Genomic DNA, 23,132 nt, shown 5'->3' on the forward strand with positions numbered 1-23,132 from the left:
TCTGTTGTCAGGTGAAAATTTCTTACAATAGACCCCACATAGATGAACTACAAAGAAAAACTGAGAAGTTGGATAAATCATTTAGAATTTCTATTCTTCAAAAGACACTGTTACAAAATGGAAAACCAGTACCAACTGAGAGAATACATTTGCAAAATACATACCTGACAAAGGACTGGTAATTGGAACATAAGAACTCTTTTTGGGTTTTTTTGGTCTTTTGTCTTTTTAGGGCCGTACCCATGGCATATGGAGGTTCCCAGGCTAGGGGTCTAATCAGAGCTGTAGCTGCCAGCCTACACTACAGCCACAGCAACACGGGATCTGAGCAGCATCTGCGATCTACACCACAGCTCACAGCAGCGCTGGGTTCTTAAGCCACTGAGCAAGGCCAGGGATCGAACCTGCGTTGTCATGGGTCTTAGTTGGGTTTGTTAACTACTGAGCCAGGACAGGAACTCCTAAGAACCCTTTTAACGCAACAAGAAACCACTGCAATTTAAAATAGGCAAAAGAGGAGTTCCTGCTGTGTCTCAGTAGATTAAGAATCCGATTGCATTGGCTGGGGTTGTTGTGGAGGTGTGTTTCCTAGCCCAGCACAGTGGGTTAAAGGTTCCAGAGTTGCCATAGCTGCTGCTCGGATTCAGTCCCTGACCTGGGAACTTCCATACGCTGTGATGTGGCCATAAAAAAAATAGACAAAAGATCTGAACAGACACTTCAGTAAGAGATATGGGTGTCAAATAAACACATGAGAAGATGTTCAACATCACTAATCATTATGAAAATGCAAATGAGGGGATGTCACTACCCAGATAGGGAAATAGCTAAAGTTAAAAAACAAAATGCTGACAAAAACAAGTGATGGGAAGGATGAACTATAATTCTTATATACTGCTGGTGAGAATACAAAACGGTATACAACTTTGGGAAACAATTTGACACTTTATCAACTTAACGTATGACCCAGCAATCCAATACACAGACATTTACCCCAAAGAAATGAAGACAGAATGCCCCCGACCGTGCGTGTGCACACACATGCACACACACACACACACACAGAAGATCCGTTCATGATCTCCAAAACCTGGAACCTACTCAAATGTCCATCAACTGGTGAATGGATAAACAAATTGTGAGACAGACATACTTTGGAATAATACCCAACAATAAAATGGAGTAAACTACTAATAGATGCAAAAAAAGTCAATCTTAAAAGCATTACAGCATAAGAATCCAGAGTCCAAAAGGCTACATATTACCTGGTTTCATTTACAGAATATTCTGAAAAATCCTACAGTAACTGAAAACAGATTAGCAGTTGCCAAGGATTAGGGAAAGGTTTAAGGGATCTGAGTACAAAAGGGCAAGATTTAATTTTATATGTTGATAGAAAAAAAGCTCTGTTTGGTTTCAGTGGTAGTTTACATGACCATATATGTTCTTTTTAAATTCATGGTACTATATTTAAGAAGGGAAAATTTTACTATACATAAATTAAATTTCAATAAACCTGACTTTTAAGAAAACGTAATCTGTGATAACATACTGACTGTACACTAACAATTTGCAAATTTTTTTTTTTTTTAGGGACGCACCTGTGGTATATGCAAGTTCCTATGGTAGGGGTCAAATTGGATTTGTAGCTGCCAGCCTAGCCACAGCCACAGCAACTTGGGATCCAAGCCTCGTCTGTGAACCACACCAGAGCTCACAGCAATGCTGAATCCTTAACTCAATAAGTGAGGCCGGGGACTGAATCTACATCCTCAGAGATACTAGTCAGATTCATTTCCACTACACCACAATGGGAACTCCCTGCAAACTCTTCTGACTGCATGTTTTCTTTCAATGAATGTCTATTTTTAAAAGTATACAGAAATAAAATAATACTATAGGTGATAAAATGACTCCTAGAACAAATGGAGGCACGTCATACATAATAACAATGCAAAATTTGTCAAAGGGCTTTCATGTATTTCTGAAACAAAGACGTATGGCCTACACTTACTCCTAATGTTCTTTTAAAGGCCAAGATACACACCACTGAGTCTGCAACATTCTTACAAGTTTATGTATTAATCAAAAAACGAGGCAGAGAAAGTTTTAATAACTAATATAGGCTCACAGAGCCAATTAACAGAAGACAATTAAAACTCTCAAATCCTTCCCATAATCTGTAAGGCCCTAGACCACCTGGACCTACTCAATTCTCTGACTGAATCACACCTCCCAACTGCTCTGACTTCATCACTTCTCAATTTCCTCCTCAGTGCACAATGATTCAGCCACACTAGCTTTTCAGTACCTTGATCTGGCCAAATTTATTCTCAACTTATGGCCTTTGTTTATTTCTTCTGCCTAAAATACTTACTCCCAGTATCTTTGCAAGCTGGTGCTTCTTTGTCTTTATAAACTCAAATGTCAGCTCCTCAGAAAGGCCCATCAGGACTAAACTAAAGTTACCACCCACTGTTTTCTCCAGCTCCCATTCTCTGTTACATAATCCTATTTTGTTTTCTTGATAGCACTTATCATGACCTGAAATTATGTGGTTATTTTATTTGTCTCACTCCTTTAGAATGAAAGCATCATAAGAGTAGGGATTATCTCTGGTTTGCTCAGTACTCTCGTCCCTAGGCCTGATTGAGACCGGGGTACTGGGACAGTCTCTGGGGTGGGCAAGGGCGGGGCAGCTGATTCAGGCCTCCCATCATCTTGGGGGCGCAGCTCTGGCCCTTCCATCTGCCTAGGATGCTCTGCCCTAGGGTCTCTTGTCAGGGCTTTCTTCTCATGATCCCAGTGTGAGCACAGAAAGAACATCTTTCCACACAGACGCTTGAAGGCATAAACTAGGATCTCTAGACACAGCTGACAAAAGGTGGCGATAGTGGGCATCAGAAAGGGGAAACTTTCAGCTTCTCATTATACTGCCTGCATGAAAGAGATGCAAATAGATGGGAATCTTAATAAAATAAATTTCATGAATGTAATCTATATGGAAAAGCCTTTAGAAGGAGCATTAATCTTATCTTGCAGGAGAGAAATCATAAAGGAAAGACAAATCATGAATTTAAGAATTCTAAGAAAGTGTTCAAAAACCATTATTCTATTCAGAGACATAGGAGAATTCAAAATGAAGAAAAACCCTTCAAATGATTTCATACTATGAGAGCATGTGGTTGTATGGCCATCCCCAAACTACACAAGAGATCTCAGAGTTTTATTAATATAATCAGTTGTCAAAAAGTTCTTCAGAAATGGCTCATCCTGTGGTGTGAGAATACTGGTCAGAAACTCCATGAACACAAAGACTATGGAAAAGCCTTCAGCAGGACCAGTCCTTTTATTGCTCTCCAGAGCATCCACAGTGGGGAGAAGCTACAAAAGCCAGCCTTCAGCAGAAACATCAAGCTCACAATGCCTACATGAATACACACAGGAGAGAAACACTATGATTCTAGTGGACTCAGAAAAGCCTTCAACAGCAACTTTAATGTACGTATCCTTGGAAGAAAGTCTGAATACAATGACTGTGGGCAAGTTTTCAGAAGCCACTCACCCCATTGGAAAATGTGAGCACACACACAGAATAGAAACCTCACAGGTGTCAGGAAAATGCGAAAGGTTTCAATGGTCCCTCTTGTGTTTATAGACCTATGAGAATTCACACTGGAGAGAAACCTTAACAATATATACCATGTAGGGAAAAAATAATAAGGATCCAGCATTGCCATGAGCTGTGGTGTAGGTCACAGACGCAGCTTGGATCCCATGTTGCTGTGTGGCAGCTGTAGTTCCGATTCAACCCCTAGCCTGGGAACTTCCATGTGGGAAAGCCTTCAGCCCCAAATTTTCCCTTGTTCTGCATATGAGAATACAAGGAAACAAACTGTGTGAGTGTTTTACAAATATCAGTAAGGGTATGTCATTGAAAAACATCATTAGGTTCCAGTTCTAGGAAAGATGGCATAAGCATACTACACCTTTACTTTCTCACTGAATGCAACGATAAACCCCTCAAAGGATGCAGAGAGCTCATTTCTAGTTTCCTAAGATAGAGGGAAGCAACAACAACTCAGAGGCACTGGTGAAGTTCACAGTCCAGGGGCACAGGCTCAATCAAAAATTTGAGACCTACCCATGGGACAACAGAATGCTTCCGACCCCATGCCCACCTTAAAATTACATTACTATTTACCAAAGTTCATTTTATACAGTACACTATGTTCACCTTTCAGCAGAAACTTATAAGATATGCTAAAAGTAAAAAAAACCCACTATGAAGAAATCGAACATGCATCAGAACCTGCCCTAGATATGGCAAGGATATTGGAATTAGAAGGTTGTGAATTTTAAAGATGAAACAGATATAACAAAATATATACATAATCTATATGAGGAGAACAACAAAACTTTGATGAATGAAGTCAAAGAAGATCTAAATAAACTGAGAAAAACTCCATGTTTATGGATACAAAGAATCAGTAGCATAAAAATGTCAGTTTTTCCCAACTGACCTAACAAACTTAATGCAAACCCAATCAAATTTCGGGGATTTGTTTTGTTGATATTGACAAGCTGCTTATAAAATTTGTATGGGGAGTTACCGTCGTGGCTCAGTGGTTAACGAATCCAACTAGGAACCATGAGGTTGCGGGTTAGATCCCTGGCCTTGCTCAGTGGGTTAAGGATCCAGCGTTGCTGTGAGCTGTGGTGTAGGTTGCAAATGTAGCTCGGATCCCGCGTTGCTGTGGCTCTGGCGTGGGCCGGGGGCTACAGCTCTGATTAGACCCCTAGTCTGGGAACCTCCATATGCCGTGGGAGCGGCCCTAGAGAAGGCAAAAAGACAAAAAAACAGCAACAACAACAACAACAATAACAACAACAAATTGTATTAAGGGACAAAAGACCAGAATAGCCAATTCAGTGTTTGAAGGGGAAGAACAAAGGAGGAGTAGAGAAACTACTGAACTTCAAGACACATAAAGCTACAATAATCATGGCACTCTGGCACTGATGAAAGAATAGACAAATCAATGGAACAGAATAGATAGTCCGGAAATAGACATAAATATAATCAACTGATCTTTGACAAAGGAACAAAGGAAACACACTGGAGAAAAGATAGTCTTTTCAAAAAAAATACTCTTGAGACAACTGGAATTGACATTCAAAAAAAAAAAAAATGAATCTAGGCATTTTCATTGTGGTTCAGCAGGTTACGAAGTGAACTAGTATCCATGAGGATGAGTCTTCAATCCCTGGCCTCACTCAGTGGGTTAAGGATCCCGCATTGCTGTGAGCTGTGGTGTGGGTCACAGATGTGGCTTGGATTGCGATCCCTAGCCTGGAAATTTCGTATGCCACAGGTGAAGCCCTAAAAAGCAACAAACACACGAAAAACAAGAAAAACCCAGTCTAGACACAAACCATACAACCTTCATAAAAATTACCTCAAAATGGATCACACACCTAAATGTGATACGCAAAAAGTATAAAACTCTGACAGAACATCACATAGAAAATCCAGATGACCTTGAGTACTGTGATGAGTTTTCAGATACAACCCCAAAGGAATGATCCTTGAAAGAAATAATTGATAAGCTAGACTTCATTAAAATTTAAAATGTCTGCTCTGTGAAGGAGAAGGCGAACACGAGCTGGGAGAAATATTTAAAATATAGCCAAAGCATACACAACTCAATGACAAGAAAATAAAAAACGCTATTAAAACACAGGCAAAAGACCTGAATGGATATCTCACTGAAGCAGCAAATAAGCATACGAAGACAATGTCATCATATTGTCTTCATCATATAATGACAAAGACATCATGTCATTAGAGAATTGCAAATTAAAACAGCATGAGATACCACTGCACACATATAAAAATGGCCAAAATCCAAAGCACCAATAACCCCAAATGCTGGCGAGGATGTGGAGCAACAGAATTACTCATTCATTGCTGGTGGAAATGAAAACAGGTACAGCCACTTCAGAAGACACGCTGGTAGTTTCTTAAAAAACTAAACATACTCTCGCCTTACAATCCAGCAATCATGCTCCTTGGCTTTTATCCAAATGAGCTGAAAACTTATATCCACACAAAAACTGCACATGGATGTTAACGGCAGCTTTATTTACAACTGTCAAAACTTGGACACAACCAAGATGTCCTTTAGTGGGTGAGAAGATAAACAAACTGTGGTACATCTGGACAATGGAATATTATTCAGCACTAAAAAGAAATGAGCTGGTAAGTCATGAGACAGCATGGAGGAACCTTAAATGTATATTCTTAAGAGGAAGAAGACAATCAGAAAAGGGTACATACTGTATAATTCCAACTATATGACATCCTGGAACAGGCAAAACTGTGCAAATAGTAAAAAGATTGGTGCTTTCCAGGGATTGTGGGCAGGGAAAGAAGAACACATCAAGTATAGAGGATTTTTAGGGCAGTAAAACTACTCTACATGTAATGCTATAACAGCAGATGTATGTCACTATATATTTGTCAAAACCCATAGAATGTACAACATCAAGAGGTAAACTATTACCTTTGAATGATAATGATGTGTCAATAGAGGTTCATCTATTGTGACAAATGTACCACTCTGGTGCTGGGATCTTAATAGAGGGAAGGCTGTGGGGTGTGTGGGTATATGGGAGCTCCTTGCACTTTCCCCTCAATTTTGCTGTGAACCTAAAACTAGTCTAAAATATAATAAATTTACAAACAAAAAAACAAACAAAAATTGCATAGAGTAACCATCTGAGGACTCTGAAAATAAACAATAGCAGGCAGATTGCAAAAGGAGCACAGAGTATAAAGTTCCACTGAGGTGATGGTGAGTTTACCATGTTTTTCCTCAGCTATTGCCTAGCCTGGACTCAAAAGGCAGCCCACAACTCAGAAGTGTACAACAGGTAAGAACAAACGCCAAGAAAATCTCTCCCTCTCTAGTGAGGAACAGGAAAGGCAACCCTTGTTGGTCTGAGACTAGGGGATATCCCTTTTTTCCCCTTGTCTTCTATCCTGGGGTCCAGCCAATTCTATGGCAGTAGATAGGGGTGACTGGGCAGGTTCCTAAAACTCTGGGAGAAGGGAATCCTTTTCTCTGACTCCAGGAATTGTAATCCGGAGAGTGTGAGGCAAATCTTCATTGCTTTTTCTCTCTCTGTCCTCTTATCATTTGACCTGGATACAGACTAAGTTGTAGGAATTGAACTATGGGAAACTTATAGTCCCTGTTTTTCAGCCAGAATGGGAAGAGAGGGCTTGAGAGTTGGAAAATGTTGGTAAGACTGGGGTCTGGAGGGATATCAAGAAAACAATCCCATCAAGTTGTATATAAACTTCTGGACTCACTCCCTCCGAGCTTTGAGTGCATGGATGTGACCCTAAAAGCCGTATCACAGGCTTTGAGAACAGAGCAACGAGATATCCTTACTACTGCTATGGTCCCAGAATGGACACAGGGTCACACATACGGTGAAGTGATCTAAACAGAAATGCTTAGAAAATTGAACACTGGAACCACAGCCCCCAAAATGCAGGTACAAATCTGTGCCCTAAATATAATCTGGTTGACTAGCCACTGACACACACACACACACACACACACACACACACACACACACAAATATCAACATTCTCCTTAGAACTTAGATAATGGGTAACCCAGGGTTTCATATCACAATATTCAAATGTCCAGGATATAATCCAAAATTATATGGCATATGAAGAAACAGGAAAATCTCAACATGAGAAGGAAAAATCAATAGACAGATGTTATTCCTGAGATTACACAGATATTTGAATTAAAAATCAGAGACCTTAAAGCAACTACTACAACGATGCTTCAATAAGTAAAGGCATACTTTCCTGAATGAATAGAAAGAGAAAAATCTCAAAATCTGGTGTGTATTTTACACATGTAATACTCCTTCTTTAGGACCAGACACATTTCAAGGACTCAGTAGCTACATGCGGCCAATGATGACTGTATCACACAGTAAAAAGTTCTCGACCCATAATCAGAATCAAGTTCAACTAGTTTCTAGAGTATAAGCTAAGAAGTATGATCCAATCACTAAATGCTGGAAAGCTCTTACTGCATCCCCACATTCAATTCGTCTGTATGACCTGTGCAGAAAACAGACACATCTCAGAGAATGACAGTGGATTTCTGTAACTTATTTGGGTTTGGAATCCCATTGCTGCTACTGCTTTAGATGTGGTTTTGTTGCTAAAGCAAATCACCATATCCCTGGTACCAGGTCTGCAGCTATGGGCCTGAGAATGAAATCATTATAATCAGCAAGCATTCAGCTGTCACGGTCAGCTATACATTTTCACTGGCCTACCTCATACGAATCATCCTGCTTTAGATAATAATATAATCAATAGGGACTTTAACTGCCTTTCCATTTGGTAAGGGCACCATGCAGGTCCACTACGCTGATAATTTCATGCTGATTAGAGCTGGTGAACACAAAGCAGCAACTGATCTAAATACTGTGGTAAAATACATGCATGCCATAGAGTAAAAAATAAATACTACAAAAATTCAGCTCTTCCACATAGGTAAAACTTCTGTGAGCCCTATGGTCTTAAGCAATTCAAGATACGTCCTTCTAAGGTGAAGAAGTTGCTGCACTGACTCTTACTTCTGAGAAAGAGGTACACGACCTAGTAGACCTCCTTGCATTTTTGAAGCTATCTGTACCTCCATCAGGCAACTACAAACCATTTACCAACACTGCTGGATGTGAGAGAGGCCTACAACAACAGAAGGCTCTGTAACACACAGCAGCTACTATGGAAGCACCTTCGCCTCTTGGGTTTTATAAGCCACCAGATCCAATGATGCTTGACATACCTGTGCCAGATAGGGATCTTATACGGTTATTGTACAACTTTAAGTGAATTGGAGGGCAGACCTCCAGCATCTTATAAAAAGTTATGCCATCCTATGCAAATCACTATCACCCTTTTTTGAAAAACAGCTTTTGACTTACCAGAGGGCCTTAGAATGAGTGCGTGATCATGGGCCACCATGTTACCAAGTGCCCTGGGCAGCCCACCGTGAACCAAGTTTTGCTGGACTAACAAAGGAACATGGTTGGGTGTGTACTGAAGCACTTCATTATCAAAAGGAAGAGGTGTACAAGAGATGAGGCTTGAGCAGGTTCTAAAGGCATAAATAGTTTGCATGAGCCCAGATGCCCAAGGTTCCTACTCCTGCTATATTGCTTCTTTTCTCCCAATCTGGATATGTTTTATCTCAAGGAGGACTCTCTATGCCCAACCCACTAAGAAGAAAAAAAAAAAATCAAGCTTGTTTACTGATAGCTCTGCACGATAATGTGCAGATGACACAATACTACAGCCCCATTCTGAGGCAGTCCTGAAGGACAGTGGTGAAGGGAAACCCTTCCAGGGACAGAAGCTTGAACAGGCTACCTGGTTGTTCACTTTGCCTGGAAGGAGAGATGACAGAAGTACTGTTCTGTACTGACTCATGGACAGTGTTTAATGGTATGACTGGATATTCAGAGATTTGGAAGGAATAATGAGAAAACGGGTGACATGGAAATCTGGGGATGAAGTTTTTGGACAGACCCTCTTTGAAAGGGCACGGGGTATAGAGCAATTTATGTCCCATGTAAATGCTTACTGAAGAACAAACTCTGCAGAGAAAGTGCTCAATAACCCTGCAGACAAAATGACCAGTCTAAGGGACTCAGCCAATCTCTTTACCCAGCCATTCGAACCTTATCTGACAGGCTCAATAATTAGGCGGCCATGGCAGCAGGAATGCAATTTATAAATGGGTTCAGAAACACAGACTGCTACTCACCAAGGCCTTTCTGACTAAAGCCATAGCTGAACATCTGATCTGCCAAAAGTTCACACATGGCACTGAGCAAGGGTTGGGGGAATGATTCCAATATATGGTACCATTCATGGGATGGTCAGTCAGTTTTCTCTCTACTCATTTCTTGCCCCTCATGATTTTATCTTCCTTCTTAGTAAATCAATTATGAATTTTAAATAAACACTGTTTATAGTGTCAAGGTTTCCAGACTGTCTCAGTCTGCCCCCTGGTGGGAACCAGCTCTTCAATCTTTCACTAGGAATAAAACCTATGAAATCTAGCCTAGTCCATAAACAGAACACAAAATGTATTTATTAGAAAATAATTTTACCCTAGGCTTTAGTAATAGGTTCTTCATCCTTTGTTATCCAACTCTTTATGATCCTTCATTAAAATTCACAAATTTTTTCAAAGGGTTTTTTATCATATTTATCTCTTGCCAGAAAAATTCAGATAAAAATATTTAAAAATCAAGATATTTCTAAATGTCCAACATATCTCTTCCAACATTTTTAGCTGCCATACTTTTATTTATTTTCATTCATAAATATGGAAAAGCAAGGAGTGGCTTCTACAAGCCTTTTAGAATTAACTAGGCCAGTTATAAAGCTAAGTAGGATATTTAGTATGTTCTGACACAAAATGTGCTTAAGGTTGCATATTCCAAGAGTTTAAGACACTACTAAATAAATTATTATGAATCACTTTGAAAATCTGGACAGCCATAGATGAGGAAATGGTGGAATAAATTATAGATTACTTAGCTAAGAAGGATTATCAGACTTTAAGAAACAGAATTTAAGCATGTTCCTGATGGATGGCTATGATACATTGTTAATTGGGACAGAACTAAAACTGCATTTCATTTTTTTAAATCTTCAAATACTCACACACACGCATACAAATGCACACATGCAAGCACACATACATATGCACACCTGTGCAGATGCCATATGAGTTTAGGGGAAAACATGGAAGGACACAGACTGAATGGAGTTAATATTGGTTATTTTAAGAGGAGCACACAAGGAAGAAGCCCCTAACATACCCTTTTTACATGTCTACGTGTTTGGTAAAAAGTAATGTTTTACTTAATAAAATTATTATAATTTACATTAAATAATACAAAGTGTAACTGAAATACATAAGCACATTCTGACATATACCTAGCACCCCAGGATAAGAAGACACTGTTGGCTAGAGGGGCAATTTCAAGTTTAATTTTTTTGGAAAAAATACTGTTACACAAAGAATAATCCGAAGAAGTTAAATTTCAGAAGAAACACAGGACAACAAACATTTGTGTTTTATATATCAGAATGGAAAGGTTCTAAACACATGCTACCGGCAAGGCGGATTTGAAACTTTTGGTGCAGATTACTATAAAGCCTGAGGTATTTTCCTACTGAAAACAATACCTATTTCATAGCATTATTCTGAGAATTAAATGAGGATTATGTGAAAGCACCTAGCGCAGAGCTTTGCACATACGTATTATTAAATTTTTATCTTTATTCCTAAAGCAATCTATGTTGAGAACTGAATAATTTTTACCGGAAAGAGAAAGTACTAAAACAGCAAAATAATCCTGTACATTAGTGATGCCACTATACCAGGTATACTCTTACACTGATATAAAGAAATGATACACTGAATATTGAAATAATTTTCCTTATCATTCTATATAAGAAAATACTATTGGCTTAATAAAGAAATCTTTGTCACCAAACTAAAGAATAATTTGTGTATGTTTCGAGAGCATGAACATCTCATTTCTACATTTTATATATTTGCAAGGAAAGAAAAAGAATCAGGAGATAGTATATTTGAAAATTTGGTACATAATTACTAGAGATATACCAGCATGTGGTAATCAAATAACACTCACTACAAATAATGGGAATCACACAAAGCCAAGCACTGTACAAGTTCCCAGTCTTCCAACATGAGCTAATCCTGGACATTATTATATCAATATATATGTTACATATCAGAGTCTAATGCTTGCACAATGCTATCTTCACAGAAGTAAATCAAAACTGGGTTTTGACCATGCACCTATTCAATACCTAGAACCAAAGAAGTTCTGGTTAGGTATAACCTCTACTGAAAAATAACTTGCTTCAGAAAAGAGAGCTAGCACAACAACAACAACAACAAAAAAAAACCCCCCCAATTCTGATGAAGTAACCCATGCTGCCTAAAACACAGAACCAGAATTCCTAGAATTGATAAGCTTCTTTCATCAACTTGAATGGCCTAAATGCAAGACACTGGCACTGTGCTAGATGCTAAGATTCTACTGTTGATAAGCTCTTAGACTGTTAAGAAAAATCAGAATCCAACAGACAAATAAGAACAAGTATGGTAAATAATACAATCCAGTAAAATACAATATGCTATATTGGAAAGCAGAAAATAAGAACCCAACCTTAGAAAGCTATATACATACTGGGGTTAAAGTATATATATATATATATATATATATATATATATATATATATATATATATATATATAACTGGCTAATCAGTTTTACAGTCATATTTCGAGAGCCGTATTTCACAAATCAATAACCACTTCATAGTCTGACAAAATACATACATCCAAATTTCTCATTCTGCTGCTTTATTTTTTCAGTTACATAAGTAACAGAAGTGACTACTGGATCAATAAGTGGCCTGGGCACATACACACACTTTTCCATGCACACTAAGTGCTAGATCCTCATTCAAACTTTCATTCAACAAATACTGACAAATTTTTACATTGTGTTCTAAGGCTAGAGTGGTGAATAAGATAGTCTCTGCTCAAATGAAACAAATTTCCTAGTAGTTGAGACAACAATGAACAAGTAAATAAACACAGGTAGAAGTAGTTATTGTGAATATTATGGCTAGGTATTTAGGAGGTCAGAGAGTCTCTGAATGAAGCAGAAATCTACCGACCTTTAGTCACAAAGAACAAATGTATAGGCCCTGCAAAGAAAATGCTCTTACCATGTTTAGGTAAAAAGGCCAGTACAGATGAAACAAAGTGGATAAGGGAGAGAGTGGAAGGACATAAAGTGTGAGGAAAAGGGTAACTTGGGGGGGTGGTCACATAGGGACTGACAAAGACTCTGGAGTTTATTCTGAACATGATAGGAAGCCACTGGAGAAGTTTTTGGTTTTTTTTTTTTCAAGTTTGGGGAAATACATGATTTGATTTAACTATAGTATCAAACAACAGACTATATGTTGGCAAGAATGGAAATAAGGTAGGACACAGAAATGATGGTAGTTCAGACTAAATGGCAATTATATAGGTGGTATGGAAATGACAGAAAAATGTTACCTTAAAAAGAACAAATTTTTGAAGCATTACAAAACAAAACACAAAGCCGATAATAGAAGAGAAATGTTAAGAAATCCACAGAAGACAGAAACTAGATGCAACTAAAATGAGGAAATTATAGCCTAGAGCATGTGTAGGAGGATAACTGTGAAAGATGAGAGAGAGTGTTGCCAGGTTAGTTTTAACCACAGAAGCAAGAGATGCAAGGAGCAGGAAGTGCCCAGGGGCAGCGGTCTTAATGAGCAGAGTGGGATCTGATTCACCGCAAGTCATCAGGCCATCTCCCATCTATTACACTGGATAAGCAGATGCCATCAGAGGTCTCTGCCCCTGAACTTGGAGCAATGAGTGTGGAGATGCCTGAGTCAGAATCCACTGTATTTGAGAGAGAGATCAAAGGCCAACCCAGTTAGTTAACACACAGGAGATCCCGAAGGATAAAACATCTCACCAGACACCTTAACCTTACATGTCTGCTATTATTATTGGAGAAGAGACATTAAATAGAAACTAGATCCACAATCACGCAGGGTGATTATTAGGCATTATGCACCTCTACTGACATATCAGTTGTTTAATGTTAATGTTTATTCTGAACAGATTGGCATCTGTTCTTACTGGTTGATATTTATGGCATATTCATTATTAATTATTTTGAATATTACCCCCTGAACACAAAATATAATAAAATGGAAGGGCTCTGGTTCTGGCTCTGGGTAAAATGGAGAATGTACACTCTACTTTTACTGAATGAAACTAAAACCCCTAAATATAACTGAATACCCTGGAAAGAATGATGGAGTAGCAATCTGAGATCTCTGAAAACTAAATAGTAGCAGGCAAATTGTGGAAGGAAACCAAAACTTGAAGGACAACCAATTCAGTGGTGCATTCATTTCCTGCTGTTTATGTCCCCAAACCCCCAGCCAGAACCCAAAGAAAATCCAAATCCTAGAATGGCACATAAGGAACAAACAAAAAGATCCAAGTCTTCTCTTTCTAATTAGAGAATACAAATTGGGCAGTGGAGGGGGAGGGGGGATCCACACAGGAATGAAAATGTAGGGAAATCTCCTGGCTCTTTTCTCTTTTTCCTTTCTCTTCCAGTTCTGGCCACAGGCAAGCCTATTTCACTAATAGCAGCTGTAGAGGACACTTAAATCTCTGAGGGAAGAGGACTCCTCTCTGACTAGAGGACCAGTGATATAAGGAATATGATAAAACTTATAAGGAGAAATCAATAAATACACACTTATGGTCTGAGATCTCAACTTGTCTTTCCTAATTGACAGAATGAGCAAACAGAAAATTAGCAAAGATATAGAAGACCTGAACAACCAGACTGACATTTATAGAAGCTTCCATGTCAAAAGAGCATAATACACCTTTTTGGTTTTTTTTTTTTTTTTTTACGTGCACACAGAACATTTAAGATAGATCATTTACTGGGCCATAAAATAAGTCTCAATAAAACATGATTTAACTCACAGAATGTGAGTTCTTTGATCAGAGTGAAATTAAATTAGAAATCAATATAAGGAAGATACCTGGAAAATACTCAAATGTTTGGAAACTATATCAACACACTTCTAAATGACATGTGGTTAAAGAAGAAATCAAAGAGGAATTAGGCAGTATTTTGAAATAAATGAAAATAAAAGCATTACTCATTGAAGTCTATGAAATGCAGCTAAATCAGTACATAGAGGGAAATTTATAGCACTAAAATTCCTAAAGTAGAAAACAAAGTCCCAATATCAATCATTTCAGCTTCTACCTTAAGGAACTAGAAAAAGAAGAGGAAAAACCCAAAGCAAGCAAAGGAAAAGAAATAATAAAGAGCAAAGCAGTAATTGATAAAATAGAAAACATGAAAGCAATACAGAAAATGAATGAAAACTGATTGAGATCAATAAAATTGATATATTGCTATCTAGAATGATCAAGACAAAGAGAATAAATACCAAAATCACCAATATTAGGAATGAGAGAGGTGACACCACTACAGTTTCTACAGATTTTAAAGTTTGCTCAAGAAAAAAACAGGCAGTTCCTGTCGTGGCACAGAGGAAATGAATCCAACTAGGAACCAAGAGGTTGCTGGTTTGATTCCTGGCCTCAATCAGGGGGCTTAGGATCTGATGTTGCCATGAAATGTGGTGTAGGCTGCAGACTCAGCTAGGACCTGGCATTGCTGTGGCTATGCTGTAGGCTGGCAGCTGTAGCTCTGACTGGACCCCTAGCCTGGGAACTTCCATATGCCAAGGGTGTGGCCCTAAAAAGACAAAAATTAAAAAAAAAAGATAAAAAAGAGAAACACAGATAATTCAAATAGTCCTGTATTTATTTAAGAAATTTAATTTGTATCTTAAAACTTTGCTGCAAAGAAAATTCCAGGCACAGATGGCTTCTCTGTGAAACTCTATCAAACATTTATGGATGAAATAATATCAACTCTACACAAAATATTTCATGAAACTGAAGAGGGGAAAATAACTGTCAACTCTCAACTTATTCTATGAGACCAGGAGTACCTTGTTACAAAAATCAGACAAAGACATTATAAGACAAGAAAATTAAAGACCAGTATCCCACATGAACATAGATGCAAAAATAATCTAAATTGTCTTAGCACATCAAATCTATCAACACACAAAAACAGGCCACACAGGCCAGATTTGTTTACCCTGCTTTAGAGCACTACTTCCCACCATAATGGTCCAAATCAAATAATAAAAAAATATTTGTACATTAAACTGATAAGGGTTTACCACGGGAGGTGATTGGCATAGCCATCAGCTACCTCAGATACTGCCCCAAGGACTGAGAACTTATTTCGAACATCTCCTTTCCTACATATTATTTGTTTTTACTTGAGTTTAGAACTTTTTTCCACTTAATATGTATTTATCATTAATTCAACCCCGAGCTTTTCATCAATTATCTACATCTTTTTGATATATAATCAAATGCATCAGACTTCTATCAATCTCATTTTCCTGAGAATGGCTCTTCTGGAGGCTTCTAGCCTACTCCAATTTGATTTATTTGCCCTCTATCCTGTCTTTTCATTGTATGCTGAAGATTTCTTTACCTTTCTCCTTTGTTAAATGTCCTATTTCCCATTTCTCTCTCTCTCTTTCTTTTTTTTTGCTTTTTTAAGGTGGCACTCACAGGGCATACTGAATTTCCCAGACTAGGGGTTGAATCAGAGCTATAGAAGCAGCCTATGCCACCGCCATAGCAAGGTGGGATCCAAGCCACACCTGTGACCTACACCACATTTCATGGCAACACTGGATCCTTAACCCACTGAGCGAGGCCAGGGATCAAATTCACATCCTCAAGGATCCTCGCTGGGTTCATAAGCCTCTCATCCACAACAGGAACTCTTTATGTGTGTGTGTGTGTGTGTGTGTATATATATATATATATACACATTTTTTTTTGTCTTTTCTAGGGCCACTTCCCACGGCATATGGAGGTTCCCAGGCTAGGGGTCAAATCGGAGCTGTAGCCACCGGCCTATGCCAGAGCCACAGCACACAGGATCCGAGCTGCGTCTGTGATCTACACCACAGCTCGCAGCAACGCCGGCTCCTCAACCAACTGAGCAAGGCCAGGGATCAAACCCGCAACCTTATGGTTCCTAGTTGGATTCATTAACCACTGCGCCATGACGGGAACTCCCTTATTTCTATATTTTGAATAAAGTGATATTACAAATAAATCTCCAAGAAGGTAAGAAACATGCTTTTACTATGAGTTAACTCCATAATGATACAGTTCCTAATGACTTCTAATTGAGATCAGGTAGTGTGTTCAGATAATGGAAATTACTGATTTTGTTAAGTTCAGCATGTATAAAATTCAATTACACTCATTTATTTGAAAAATATTTAACCAACATAATTCAGAGAATATAAGGTAAATTAATAATCTTCCACATCTTTATCTGTGATATTTAATAAAATTAAACTTTAATATAAATTAGTATAGTTTTTTCTATTAATTTGCACTAATTTTATTTTTAGAGTGGTATGGTCAGGCCACCCAAGATGGCTATTGGCTTGCTCTCTACACATCCCCTGCTTGATCAGTCCCTGCTTCACCTACACCCAACTCACATGACTGACCTTCCTTCTCAATCACAGAGCCTAATCAGTAAATGCCTACATACTTGTCCCAGCTAGTGACTGTCCTAATCTTTAGATCAGAGCTTCTCTACCCTGGTAGCTTATCAAAGGGGAGGTGAGGGGTGTGCCCCTCTGCAGGTTTCCCTGGTAACTGATGAAGTCAACTTGACATCAATTCCTCCTTCAACTAATAACACCCCCACCCCTACCCCCACCACTCCCACCGCCCCCCCCAGCAAAGACTGCTGTCATGTCCTGCCCACCATCTGCCGCACACAGTGGGGTGTTGCTCCAGGACCTAATTTCAGACACTTAAGATTCCCCCTATCCATTAAACCATTGATGTCTCCGTTGCTGACTCCAGGTCTTGAGGCTGGGCAAGTACAGGGCTTGCAGGCCTGCAGGGTGCAGCCCAACAGCTTTTATACACATAAGTTCATTTTCTTTCTTTCTCCTCCCCATCCCAGGTTTACTGATATAACTGACTTATAACATTAAGTAAGTTTAAGGTGTACAATGTGTTAATTTAAGATATTTATATACTGTAATTCATTTCTTCCTCTTAATTTCTTTTTTCATATCAAAATGCATGTAAGGGGAAAAGAAGAGTGAAAATTAAATTCCTGACATATTTATAATACATGCATGTTATTTAAGAATGATTCAGTCCCAGTTAAAATTTCAAAATTAACCTGCTGTTATTTCTCTTTTTATTCCACAACAATTTTATTTAAATTCATACACTCTAAAACTTGGGAAGAACAAAGTTGGAGAAAAAAAAGAATAGGATTATAGAATAAATCAACCAGGAGCTTTCAGAGGATTAAAACACCACATATCTATATATTTAAGGCTTTACTTTATTTGTAAATAGACTCTCTACAAACCAAATTCAGTAATGACTGCCTGAAATTTTGTAATATATTCATCAGTTTGGGTTCCTAACTCTCATCTTCTTAGAGATGAGTTATTCACTCAACAGTATTTACTCAATAATTACTGTATACCAGGTACTTATTCTTGGCATTGGAAATATAGCAGTGGGAAAAAAAAAGATAAAAATCTTTGCAATCGGAGTTCCCGTCGTGGCGCAGTGGTTAACGAATCCGACTAGAAACCATGAGGTTGCGGGTTCGGTCCCTGCCCTTGCTCAGTGGGTTAACGATCCGGCGTTGCCGTGAGCTGTGGTGTAGGTTGCAGACGCGGCTCGGATCCTGTGTGCTGTGGCTCTGGCGTAGGCCGGTGGCTACAGCTCCGATTCGACCCCTAGCCTGGGAACCTCCATATGCCGCGGGAGCGGCCCAAGAAATAGCAAAAAAAGACAAAAAAAAAATCTTTGCAATCATTGAACATTCTAGTTCTGGACAGAGAAAATAAATACAAAGTTGACAAATACTATGAAGAAAAAGGAACGTCAAGGTACTAGTTAGTCATGCAAATTTAAGTAAGTTAGGTAGAGAAGGCCTATCTAAAAATACACTGATACAAAATATTATAACCTAGTTTTGAAGTTGTCACTTCAAACAGCCAGTCAAAAGCCTGTGTTAATTTTCAACAGAAAGGAAAATAAGATTGTAATTTTAGACAGTAATTATACACAAAATCTTTTTCCTCTAAGAGAGCCAAGACAACAAATATTGCATTGATGAAATTTTATAAAAGCCAGTGTGATGATACTACAACAAAGGTTACTGCTAAAAATTCACTTTTGGTTATGTTCCAAAAGTGCTATGGAGAAACAAACCACAATGCTCCAAATTACTTAAAACCTTAAAATTCTTTTTAAAAAGAGACTATTTTTCATTTTATTTTATCACGAATAAATGATTATCACACAGAACTAATTAGACTGTAACATTTAAAGCCCGAAAGGAGAATATCTAAACCAGACCCAGTAAAAATCCTAGTCCTCAGATTAAGTACTACAAAGGAATAGCTGACATCTTTTCTTTTTAATTTAATAATAAATTTCAAATGTACCTTGCCCAGAGCGGCTTTGGCGAGAGTCTACACTTGACTGTCTTCGTTCTGGTGGTTCCTCGTTCCCTCCATCTGCATAAAATAAGAAAGATCATAAGCAAATAGATAGTGAACTTAATATATGTGGTGACATGTCTATCGTAAAACTACTATATCTATCATTTGTTTTCATTTCTTATTATCTCAATCATTAAAACATTTGAGGATTTTTCATACATAAACCAAAAGTTCTTAGCCTTATCTTTGTGGGGATGATTTGCATTCCCCTCCGAAAGTCTAAAGAAAATGAAGGTGTTCTTTCTCTACTTCCACACATATCCAGTCTACTTGGCTATAATGAAGCAATGTTACCAGCTCTAAAGTGCATTCACAGAATTTCAGTTTAAAAGCCTTGATTTAAAGCAATGTCTGGGAGTTCCCCCATTGTCACTACTGTGGCATAGGTTTGATCCCTGGCCCAGGAACTTCCACATGCCATGGGTGAAGTCAAAAAAAAAAAAAAAAAAAAAGCAATGTCTAAATTAATTACAGCTGCTTATTTAAAGTGCATCAAACGATCCTCAGGAATATATGTTTTACTAAAATAAAAATTAAATTTACATGTTTTATGAGACATAATAAGAAAATTATATAATATGTGAAAGAGCAACAGAATCAAAAAACTCAGAAATGAGGAGAGAGAAAATAAGGAAGAATTAGAAACCAAACAAATAAGGACTGGTGGTAAGCACTGAAGATAAAATTGACTGTACACCTAAGATTAAATGTGGTGGTTTTTTGGTGGTTTTTTTTTTTTGCTATTTCTTGGGCCGCTCCTGCGGCATATGGAGGTTCCCAGGCTAGGGGTCGAATCGGAGCTGTAGCCACCGGCCTACACCAGAGCCACAGCAACACGGGATTCCAAGCCGCGTCTGCAACCTACACCACAGCTCACGGCAACGCCGGATCCTTAATCCACTGAGCAAGATAAAGGACCGAACCTGCAACCTCATGGTTCCTAGTCGGATTCGTTAACCACTGCGCCACGACGGGAACTCCTAAATGCGGTTTTAAATGGAGAGATTATAATATGTAATGGCTATATGATCTGACAGTGAGGACACAGCACAACCAAAACAAATGGGAAAAGAATAAACAAACAAACAAACTCATTTCAGTAATCAAAACTGGTGGTGGTAATGTTACAAGACCTCTGTATTTATAAAGAGGGATAAGGCAAATGAGTGATTATGGAATACTCTAATGATATGATCTCCATGAAAATCAGAATTCTCAGTGTGAAAGAGGAACTACAGATATAATATCAGAGAAGTGAAAACTCTGTAGCACTGAATCTATATTGGAATCATTAGCACAGTGTTAAAGTCACATGTATGTCCTAGCTCTGTCCACTTAAAACACCTAGACCAGTGACTGATCAAGTAGTAAATACCATCCCTAATGCCCAGACTGACCCTGAAGCACCATTCCCCATTAAAAGAAATCAGAATTTCTGAAAGAACCAGCTGGCTTAGCAAAGGAAATGTACTAGACAAACTTGGAACACCCTGATGTATGCAACAGTGCAGAAGCTATCAAAGACAATGTAAAATTAGGGTCATATCAAAAAGACTCAGTGAAGAAGCTCATCAACATGCAAGAACTCAGGGAATATCACTCCATGGATCTCTTCCTAGCTCTACCAGAGAACTAACTTTAGGCAACCAGACCACAGAGACATTAAATAAGTCCTGGTGGTGAACATTAAATGTACAATTGACTGTAGATCATAATGATGTTTAAAACCAAAAACCAAAAAACACCACCACCATACTAACTGGTCACCTTCTGAGGCTGTCAGGGACCCAGTTCATTATTCTGAAAACTGGGGAAATAAATGGAATAAATTAGCCATTCATCCTATACTTCCTAAACAAACTGTAGTTAGTAGCCAAGGAGTATGTAAGAGAGCTATCTTTATAAAATTATTCCAGATAATAAATGGGAAACAGGGAGTTCCTGTTGTGGTGCAGTGGAAACGAATCCGACTAGGAACCATGAGGTTGCAGGTTTGATCCCTGGCCTCACTCAGTGGGTTAAGGTTCCTGCGTTGCAGTGAGCTGTGGTATAGGTCACAGACATGGCTTGGATCCCACATTGCTGTGACTGTGGTGTAGGCCAGCAACTACAGCTCCGATTGGACCCCTAGCCTGGGAACTTCCATATGCCGCAGGTAAGGCCCAAAAAAGGAAAACAAAAGAGAGAATTAGAGTATCACCATTTCTTGACTTGCAATGAATCAAGAGCTCTGCAGGCATGGAGCATCAATGGCTAATAACATCAAAAAAGAGTAAAAATCAGACAGTATATGCCTCCTGATGATAGGAACACACAACTATAGTTTTGTCAAGGCAAGCAAAGTTCAGTCAGATGAAACCTCTGAATCTAGCTGTCAGTTTTCAAGAAAAACAAAGGACAAAAAAAAAATGTTGAATTGTTCCTGAATATACAATTAACAAAATACAAACTGTGGAAATTCTATAAATCAAACAATCCAGGACTTTAAAACAGATAAGGAAAAAAGATAAAGTATTATGTAGTCCTAAGTCAATGTAGGATAAAGATTCATTTTATGAAAATAGAAAACTATACCAGAAATCTATGGCATCTTATACCAGGTATCAGGATGTATAAACACAGTCTTAGTCAATTTTCCTTCCTAGTGATCATCTAATTTTTTAAATGCAAATTTCTTTCCTCTGTTTTACTTGGGAACAAATTACAATGAGCAACACTCATATTCATACATGTCTTAAATTTTCATTTTTCCACATGGATAAAATTATATATATGTACCACATTCTCTGTTTTAACATCAAAAACATACCCCTGAAGTATGTGATAAATAATGTGAATAAAATACATACATTTTCCCCTCAATAGAACTGTCTTTCTAAGCAATAAAAGGAGAAAAATAAGTAAAAAACAAGGCTTCAAATAGTATTAAATTGGCATGATCTGCAGCATGTCAGGGTATCAATAAAACAACCTATAGGAAAAATTAAGACAGGAAATGGCATAAGACAGTTTTGAGTCAGCCAGCCAATGACAAGATAAAAAGTCACCAATTTTGATACCATCATAATCTAAAATGATTTAACTGTCTAAATTTTAAAAACTAAATCAGAAGTATGTTGCAATTTGAGCAATTCACTCCTCTAAGACTGAAATCTTAATCATATCTTATCCCAATGATGGCTAGTCATAAGAGGGGAGATTCCCAGGCAAAAACAAGCAGTTAAAGATTTTTTAAAAGAAAATAACAAACTCACCACTGTCCCAAGACGGTGTAGAAAAAAAAGTTCAAGTTCTTTGAAAGTGTTTGTGGTATGCTTAAGGAATCAAGGACTCCATTATCCAAAATAGCAAGACTGCACTAACGTACAGTACTTTAAATGTTTTTACTTGGCTTAACACACAATTCCTCAGTACAGATAAGACCTCCCACACATGATACATACATCTACATTTATGGACAAAACAGAAGACCTACAGTCGTCAAACAAGTCAGGTTATTTGCATAAGACTGATGACCTCACCCTGGAGTGTGGAAGGTAGAACAGAGCTGTGTCTGTGAAGTTAGAATTTACTCACCAAGCTTGATTAAAGACTTACTTCAAATATATTTATTTGAAATTTACAGAGGAAAGCCCAGTGATGTTAACAAATACAAAATTTTAAAGGAAAAGATCTGACTGTCCAACTGAAGTGATAGCTTTTAAAATCAAGACCTTAGATTTCCTGGATTTGTT

The 23,132-nt window shown here is 38.1% G+C and overlaps 1 protein-coding gene across 1 annotated transcript in view; it reads right to left on the reverse strand.

Annotated features, from left to right (window-relative positions):
* Positions 1-23,132, reverse strand: part of TANC2 (tetratricopeptide repeat, ankyrin repeat and coiled-coil containing 2) — a 361,658-nt gene that overhangs the window by 240,126 nt on the left and 98,400 nt on the right. The window contains 1 exon segment of the mRNA XM_047758672.1: positions 19,342-19,413. Coding sequence (XP_047614628.1) covers positions 19,342-19,413 — 72 coding nt within the window.

This window comes from Phacochoerus africanus, chromosome 14 (genome assembly GCF_016906955.1).
Source record: "Phacochoerus africanus isolate WHEZ1 chromosome 14, ROS_Pafr_v1, whole genome shotgun sequence".
Taxonomy (NCBI): Eukaryota; Metazoa; Chordata; class Mammalia; order Artiodactyla; family Suidae; genus Phacochoerus; species Phacochoerus africanus.